Source organism: Pygocentrus nattereri, chromosome 15 (genome assembly GCF_015220715.1).
Source record: "Pygocentrus nattereri isolate fPygNat1 chromosome 15, fPygNat1.pri, whole genome shotgun sequence".
Lineage (NCBI taxonomy): Eukaryota > Metazoa > Chordata > Actinopteri > Characiformes > Serrasalmidae > Pygocentrus > Pygocentrus nattereri.
Window position 1 is genome coordinate 31,370,611 of NC_051225.1, and position 9,225 is coordinate 31,379,835.

At 38.9% G+C, this 9,225-nt stretch overlaps 1 protein-coding gene across 1 annotated transcript; it reads right to left on the reverse strand.

The window, feature by feature from the left end:
- Positions 1-1,115: 1,115 nt before the first annotated feature.
- Positions 1,116-6,867, reverse strand: LOC108430080 (IFI30 lysosomal thiol reductase). The gene is made up of 7 exons (XM_017702256.2): positions 6,685-6,867; positions 3,221-3,409; positions 3,051-3,119; positions 2,870-2,959; positions 2,623-2,775; positions 1,508-1,576; positions 1,116-1,370 (listed from the first exon to the last, which is right to left on the reverse strand). Exons 1-7 carry the CDS (start codon positions 6,823-6,825, stop codon positions 1,311-1,313), a joined length of 771 nt encoding a protein of 256 aa, XP_017557745.1. The 5' UTR covers positions 6,826-6,867; the 3' UTR covers positions 1,116-1,310.
- Between the last annotated feature and the right edge of the window lie 2,358 nt (positions 6,868-9,225).

Sequence of the window (9,225 nt, forward strand, 5' to 3'; positions counted from 1 at the left end):
TTTAGGTCTTTTATTTTTCAATAGAACGATTCTTGTATTTTAAACTCTTAAGTATTACACCATGACTCTCATTTCAAAGTTTTGAAGGGAAACGTAATGGTGAAATTCTTGAAATGTCCAGCTGAAAACTGGCCATCTTCTTTTTCTCTGTAGTATGTAGGTAGATATAATTAAGAGAGCTCTAAAGTGTCAAACTAACCATCAGCACACTTACAACATGACAGAGAAATGGACCAATCGTGTTCTGATTTCCAACATGTGGGACAATTTTGTGTAAAAACGGTCACTCAAGACCTTCAGGAAGTTCTAGATATGTTACTGATGAGCAGAAACCTAATCAGTGGTTTGTTAGAAATGGGAAGCGGCGGCCGCAGCTCTGTACCAGCCTCTCTACTGACAGAGTCACTGTGGAACTGCTACAAGGTAAATGCTAATGTCTGTGTCTAGATCACCCAAAACATCTTAACACAAGTCACTGTGAGCTTAGTGCTAACAAACTCCTAGGGAAGCAAGCAAAATGAGCATTTTTATTGAGGTGCTTTTTTCCTCATGTTTTGACCAAGTTTTACAGTTACGGCCTAAACTGAAGGCCTAGCCTAATAGTCATGGTTTACCACGGGTATGTGTAGAATATATGTGTCAGTTTCATCTTTTGCCATTATATACATTATATAGTTCTCTTTAAACATTTTAAGGAAGAAATTTCCCCAGTTTTTTCCAAAAATGATGCATAATTCAACTGTTGAGATGCAAACAAAGTCATTCAGAGTGGTTTGATGGGAAGTGGTGCGTTACAGAAAAACTAGATGACTTCTTTTGTTTACAGTGGTGATAGGAACCAAGAGTTATGAAATCTACAATGGAAATAGAAGCATTTTATCATTTTTAACAATATGTATTCTGAGTTTTTATACTTTTATATTTATAATTCTGATAATGTCCTGCATGTACTCCTCTGCTATGAATGCATTTAAAAAAATGCTGTTTGGCCAAAGCCTTATCTCAAAATGATTGTGAAACATGTTTAACCATTTTGTACATTCTGGCATTCTGACAATTCTCACTTGGAAAGTTTCTCTCTCTCTCTTTTTTTAAAAATTTTGAAGAAAAAAAAATCAGTACTATTCTGCTTTATTGGTATACACAATTAGCAACCAATTAGAGAATTAATGAAGAATAATCAAGCTCTAGTGATGTAAATATGAAGTATAAATGTGTATATATAAATGTAAATGTATGTGTACATGTAAAGTTATTCACTCTGCATAGGTAGATCAGTTTACACTATATGACAGTTTTTAACAAAATGTTTAACAAAAGCTTCGGTTCAGCTTCTTTAGGGCTCCAGTGCAGACGGGAGGCTTGATTCCCTTTAAGAGGACAAAAACAAGCTGATTACTTTTCAAGTTCACTTTCTAATTACATTCTAATGAGTATTTTACTTTCAGTACTTTCAATACATAAAGTCACGACACAAAGTCCGTCAGAAACAGAAATAGGAACTTACTTCATACAGCTTGCAGACAAGGTTGAAGAGAGTTGACATTGCTTTGTCTTCCAAGTCATCTGTGTACACCTGAAAATGTTTCAGAGGTAGGTTATTACAGGGTTATATAGAGGTTTCATTGTACACTAAATGTCCAGTTGTATGCAGACATCTGTTTATCCAACAGTTTTCCTGAAATGAAGTGTGATATTAGGGAACTGCTTTAGCCTCACCAATAGTGATGTGATAGTCTCCAAAAAATGAAGTGTTCTACATCATTTTCAGACAAAAATGAAGTGGCACCCTGTCTTTGTTGCAAACAATAATAACTCGTACTATCCACCCTTCTAAAGCTACTGAGGAGAGATATCATATTTGTGAAAACTAAGCTCAGGGAACTTCTATTGGACTGAAGAGATTTCATGAAGCAGTAATAAAGCACTGATTTCCAGTAACTTTAGCTAAGCTAATAATATCCAGCAGCTCCTAAAATTCTTTCTATCTGCACAATTCACACCACTCAAATCCAGGAATTTCACTGAAGGGTGACGGTTTGTCAATGACGTGACTGCACTGCAAAAATGATCTCTTGTCAAGTGAAATGATCTTAAAGCTAGTCAATGTAATTTAATATACTAAATATATTTAATATATCAAATATACTTGTTTTAGGTAATTTTATTAAGTTAAATTATCAGATCATTTTACTGGGTTCAAGTACATTCCTTAAAACAAGCAAAATTATCAGCCAGCGTAGTGATCATTTTACTTAAAAAATAAAAAATGTCTAGAAATAAATGAAATAATCTTAAATTAAATTTACAGTAATCTCAAGAGGAGAATATTTTTGCTGTGATTTAAAATAATTTTACTTGACAGGATACCATTTTTTGCAGTTTTGGGGGTTGCAAATGTCTAGAGGGGGAGCACCTAAGGGGCCAGTCAGATTTCTTCTGGGCCTAGTGCCCCTGTGGCCCTGACCCTAGATCCCCATACAATTCATCACCGTCTATATAGGAAACCTTGCTACAAAACAACCTGGTTTTTATTCTGTTTTCTATTTGGACAGATATTGTATGTGCAAAAGTAAAAGCCTTTGATTTGTGGTCAGAGTGCTCATAGTTGAAACCTCTTACCCCGTTAAAAGTGACCCAAGGAACATGTGTGTGGGCCGGACTGAGAGACCGAGTCTTCACACCGTTCTCATGCATTAGAATATGGCCAAGATCTCCTTTTACGCAGGACTCTATGGTCCCCCATTCCACAGATGGGGCATACAACTGCAAACACTGTAGAAAAAGGACAGGCATTTAGATGATTGCATCATTTTCACAACTCGTGTGTATTCACATGAAGAACTAACACTGATGAAAGGATACACACAGAAGGAGCTGCTGTAATCACGTCTGATGAGGACACCATGCAGTGAATAACTGGAAACGCTCCGTGGTTGGTCACATTTAAGATGCATGCCTGCCAAGATGAGATGAGAAAGTCCTGAGCATGTTAAAGTGATGTGCATGCATTTCCTATCCAAAAAACTATGCAAACTATGACAGGTTACCTCAATTATGTTGGCTTGACACTCTGGCTGACCGTGCTGGCATGAGAATGAGTTCAGTTCAGGAAGTTCCTGACAGATGCGAGAGTTATAGTACAACAGCTTAAGAATGTGGAGTTCAGAAAGGTAAAAAAATAATCACTTCTCATTGAGAATCAGCTGCAGTTGTATACCTTTGTATTGCCATAGGGCACCAGGTGTACCCTCATAATGTCTCTGAGCATCGTCCAGGTTGGAAAGAGCTGTTCAGTCAGGAAGGATCTACAGCCTGGGCAGAGACTTTCATAGTACACAGTTACCTCGACAGGAGGCATGGATGGGTCTGGCCTGGTGGCAAGCAGCTCCATACACTGCTTCTGAACCTACAAATAAGTAAATAATAGGGTGCACCAAACATAACATATTGGAAAAATAAACTCTTTAAAATAAATGTGAACTGATCTCACTGGAAAATCAATTTTGCTCCCTGATAAGCATTTGATAGGTTTTCAAATAATGTTTTTGAGATATGAGAGCGTGAAAAACTTAATTCCTTAAAAGTTTAATTCCTTACTTGGCTATCGCCCACTGGAGGGCCCAATGTTTTATTACATGCTTCTAGAATCGAAGGATAGCTCAAAAGTTTGCATTGAAGTGGAAGTCTACACGTCTGCAGGTAAATGAATAGATAGATAGATAGATAGATAGATAGATAGATAGATAGATAGATAGATAGATAGATAGATAGATAGACAGACAGACAGACAGACAGACAGGCAGGCAGGCAGGCAGGCAGGCAGGCAGACAGACAGACAGACTGATAGATAGATAGATAGATAGATAGATAGATAGATAGATAGATAGATAGACAGACAGACAGACAGACAGACAGGCAGGCAGGCAGGCAGGCAGGCAGGCAGGCAGGCAGACAGACAGACAGACTGATAGATAGATAGATAGATAGATAGATAGATAGATAGATAGATAGATAGATAGATAGATAGATAGATAGATAGATAGATAGATAGATAGATATAGAGACTTTATTGATCCCGAAGGAAATTTAGTAACTTTTTAGCAAGGTTACTTGTGGCATGGGATAAATTTTCAGTATTGAGTGGGAGTGGGTGGGAAACCAGCCCACTGCAGGCAGGAGCGGGCAAACTAGACCAACCAAGAAATCATATATAAGCAATATAAAACTATGTCAATAAAACATTTAAAATGAATGAAGTCATTCTAAAGAGTTGCGTAGCAACTCATGCGAACAACACGAAAATTCTCAGAGTTTATACACTTGGTGAAGCCTTCAGTCCAATGGCCACAGCTGCCAAGCCCAACAAAGCACAACAAAAAATAACAAAAATAGCCATTTTGGGGTTTGATTCATGCTTTGTGTTTAGTGGGAATAAATGGCACATGGGGAAGTAACTTCACAGTGAGATAATGACCAGTCATGTTATTTCAGCATACTATGTCAGAGACTGGATGTCTTTTCACCTTGACAGGAGCAGGTTAAGATTTCGGGTGCGAGCGGGGGCGGAACAAATGACCCCGAATTTCGAGTGGGTGGGAGCGGGATGACATCATGTGTAAGCAGGTGGATGCAGGACTCAAAAAACAGTCCCATGCAGACATCTACATTGAAGTACCTGTAGCACTTCAGTGTAGCTTTACCATGTAATAAGACTGAGATTTCAAGGGGTTTAAAGAGCATAATATAAAGATTATACACCAACACAAGGTTATTCCTAGAACTGTGTGTAAAAGCCAAGACCTTCTTAGGAACCTTAATTTTCAATAGTGAAGCATAGTTTATACATGCTGATCTGCTGGCATATGGGTGTCTACCTTTGAGAATCATTGCATATTATTGGACCAAAGATCCAAATACCCTAAGCACTTAATCAGAAGGGGGTGTTATTTTGACATTTAGGTAAGGTTTACTACAAGGGTAAGAATTAACCCTGGCACTACAATTTTTTTAAATAAAAGAGTTTACCTTAGCATGTAAACACTGGAAATGTTTCAAAATGTATTGTTCCATCAATCTGTCCAATCAAATAACACAATATATGCAACTATTCAGCTTACAGCATTCGAGCCCCACCCATTTATTGAGAGCTTTGAAACTTCCAATGTTTGAGTTCTGCAGAAAACCTTTCTTTCAGAAAAATGAGGCCCTTAAACTTTAATAAACTGAACTAGCTTTACGATCTTAAAAAAAGGCACTGCAAAGAGTCCTTTGACTAAAGCCATTGAAGAACTGCTTTTGTTTCCCTAAAGCTTATAAAGTACCTTATAAAGAATTGAGGGTTCATCCTAAAACCTTTCCATTCTGTGGAGGTTCTTTATTTACGCATCTCATTTACAAAAATGCATGGCTGAAGATGTAAGACCCATCCATTGGAAGGTTTTGTAGGGAACCAAAGTGGCTCTTCTGTGGCATCATGCAAAGAACCCTTTTTGGTCCCTTTAGTTTTAGAGTGTAGTGGACATTTTGGGTCTCCAAAAGGCACCACTGATTCCAGGAGCAGCAGCAGAGAACATGCCTAACATATCTAACTAAAGACTGACTACAAACGAGCGCTTATTATTTATTCAGATATATTCATTAGAGTGAGAATACAGTGCATATGCTCTGACTGTCTGAGTCGAACCTGTTTAGAGGACACTCACACACCACATGCTTCTGCCAAATTAGGAGCTGCTGGTTTTCAGTTTCAAAAGCATGACACTCATTTACGAGTACAAAAGAGTCTTTGAAAAGGAACAAGGACGATGTACTCATACTGTATATGAGGTTTAAGAGCTCTTTAGGCCACTGGAGTGTCTTCTAAAAGTAATAGTACATCTCTGTGAAGCCAAAAACATGCGTTTCCACAAAGGTGGCTAGTAGCTAATTACATTTCCTCAGTTATATATACCTTTATGTTATGTTATGTGTCCACATTTGATGGACTTGTACTTCTCTGATTCTGAGAACACCTCAAAATAAAATCATTTTGGGTTAAATTTCATTCTACTCTGTTCTGAACTGCTTTGCTGTTACTCAGCTCTGTCTTTAGATGCATTTCTTTGCGTATGAGTTGAGCCTACACTCTAAAAAAAGATTCAAAGCACTCAAAGAACCATTTGCATGCTTAAACAGGCAGACTGATGGAGAACTGTTGGATACGAATGGTTCTAAATAGCACCAAAAATGGTCCTTCCATCGATGTCATCCAAGCTTGTCATCGTAATAATAGCAGAACCTTTTTTGGTGCTATATAGAACCCTTTTCAAAAAGGTTGTTGTATATGGTTTTGTACTGAACCCTTTTCAAAAAGGTTCTATATAGAACCATATACAACACATTCTCCATCAATGTGAAGAAGCAGTTCACAATACAAAGAACCCAGAACTTAGAATCATTGTCTTTACTAAAAAAAACCTTCGAAGAACCATTTTTAAAGGTTTTTTGAAGAACCTGAGTTTAGTGCAACGTATTTCAAAATGAGTATATATTACACTGTAATTGAGGCTTGCAGCTTCTATAATATAGTAATAAACAACAGTCAGGTTATTTAGTGCAGCAGGATTGTACACAAGCAGTGAACTGAGCTAGCAGAGACTCACAGCACTGAGACATTTTAATATTTAATGGTTTAAAACTTACGCCACACTCCACTGCGATTTCCAGAGTCCTGCACCACTGTGAAGGGGGATAACCACAAGAAGGCTTAGGGTGGGACTTCCCCTGGCATTCCTCCAAAACATAGAATGAGAAAAGAAACACACGGATCAAAAAAGAGTTCATAATAATGGCTGAATGTATTTAGAAATGCTCTCAAATCTGCGCTTTCCCAGCTTAGAGCTGAGGAGACCTCAGAGAATCTCAGGCTTTTAAACTCCTCCCTCTAGTGAACTTCTCTTCTGACCCACAGTTTCCTCCACATGGGAGCATCTTAATCAGCACAGCACAGTGAGCAGCATCACTTTACTGATGATGCTGGAATTGTTCCCTCCTTTTTATTTCATAGACTAACAACACTTCATATTTTTAGTGATATTTTAGGTGAAGAACTGAAAATGTCCTGGATATCTGGTCACCTTCTTTCATTCAGGGAGCTTAATTGAACCTTATTTAGTGTTACACGATTGACTGTTTGCAAGATTATGACTGATTGCAAACATGAGTCAATCACAGTCATCTCAATGTTCCTTCCTCTTTCAGGTGACCCCAGAGAAACAGTGTCACCGAGGAACGTCGCCTGGCACACAGTGTTTTGGTTATCTGGGCACTAGTGCTGCTTTTTGTATTCCTAAACCTAACAACGTTTTGGGTTCATCTATGTGGAAGACTAAACTGACAGCTCAATGCCGAAACTGTTAAGAGTAGGAGTTGCTGCTCTCAGATCAGCTCAAGTTACTACATTTGGTGAAAAGCTATTTTAACATAACGTCTAAAGATAACATAAATCTTGTGTTAGGTCTGAGGTCTGCAGAGAGGACAGTTGGGGTTAAATTGTCCACATGGCTGGAACTGCATGTCTCCAGAGCCAGGAAGGGTGCAGTCCCACCCAGGACACCACCTGCTCCAGCTCCTTCTCTCAGGCTTCAGCCAGATGAGCATCAGGACATCCAGACTACAGAGGAGCATCTTAAACAGTTCATTATTACACATGTAACCCTGATGAATAATTAACAGTAATAAGTTCCAGAATAGTTATTTTCCTTAAATAGTTTCTATAATTGTTCTGTGTTTTACTGCGTGCAGGTAGAAGTTTAAGTTTCACTGAGGAGCAGGTTAACCCTATCAGGGATAGCACTAAGCCTCGTGAGAACAGCTAACGCTGGACTTGTTCGGTTAGCAAAGCCAAGCTTTATATAGTCCAACCAAGTTCAAGACCTCCCCTGTTCAACGGATACTCAGAACAACCGGTTAGCCAGTCCGGCCGGCCGAACCTCCACCAACCCCGTGGGGAACTGTACTGCTGGCTTAGCCACCCCAAGCTAACCCCCGTCGCCCGAGCAGCCCCGCCCGCGCGGCTACAGCTGCCGAGAGAGGGAGAGGGACACTGAGAGAGACACTGAGAGAGACACTGAGAGAGACAGAGCATTCAGCCGAGTGAGGTTAAGCCACAGACTAAGCTGAAACGTTTGGTGAGTTTATTTTAAAACGGTTGTTTTGGCTCGAGAGAGTGAAGAGGCCAGTGTGGTTTTGTTTTCTAGGCCACCACACACGCTAGCAACGATTCCGGGCCCGAAACGAGGTACTTTAACCAGTTAAATGCCGGCTTAGGAGTGTGTGTGAGAGTGTGTGAGTGGGCCCACTCCCAGTTCAGGTTAAAGTGTTGATGTTCCAACAGTTCCAGTACAGTACAGTATATCAGGAGGTTAAGAGTTATTATTCTACACCTTGAGAAAGCTTTGGTTTAATATAAGTGATATTATTTTACTGAGAGCTGAAACTGGGTTAAAACCTTTTCTATTGTTGGCGTTGTTAATTAATAATGCACTGAATATACTATATCCTGCTCAAATATATACCTAACTATATTATATGAGAAATTCATAGTCGTTTAATTCACATATCTTTTAATTGGGGGTGTATTAAAATACAAGCTAGTTATATCCCATACTGTTTCTTTGTGTTTTATTTAGAGAAAGAGGACTAGTGTGCATACAGGCCTAGTAGAGATTGAAGGCACCGCCATTGTAATTTTAAAGTCTCTAAAGTAGACATATTTCATATTTAACATAAACCTAGTGAACCCAGGGCGCTCTTATAGGTTATTTCAGTCACATGGGTAAAACGCTTCAACCCTGGTTTAGGAGCACTACACACATAAACAATATTACAGCTTCTAAACTGCACTTAATATCACACTCAACAGTCCATCCTTCTGAAACCACCAACCGGTGTTTCTTCTAGCGCCTCACTTACCCACGTTCTTACCCCACTGATCTGACTGTTGCCTCACTGATCCCTTTCTTTGCCACTATACACCCTTTAGTTGCTGCTGCACTCAGCACTTTAAGAGTCGAGAGAGTCGTGTGTGTTCATATATAGTCTAGAAATAATACATGTGATATTGTAATTCATGTTTTATGCATTCAATCGCAATTTTAGCCCACAATTTGCATAACAATATTAATTACATTAGGGTGAGTTCGGTATTAGTTTATGACTGTTATCGTGTCATCAGTATAATGC

What these genes read in the sequence shown, in the direction of transcription:
- LOC108430080 (XM_017702256.2), bottom strand. Translation starts at nt 6,825, where the DNA reads ATGAACTCTTTTTTGATCCGTGTGTTTCTTTTCTCATTCTATGTTTTG. An exon ending in TGATTACAGCAGCTCCTTCT is followed by an intron (nt 2,776 to 2,869) that starts GTGTGTATCCTT and finishes CTTTTTCTACAG; the next exon opens with TGTTTGCAGTTGTATGCCCC. An exon ending in CTTGGGTCACTTTTAACGGG is followed by an intron (nt 1,577 to 2,622) that starts GTAAGAGGTTTC and finishes AAACATTTTCAG; the next exon opens with GTGTACACAGATGACTTGGA.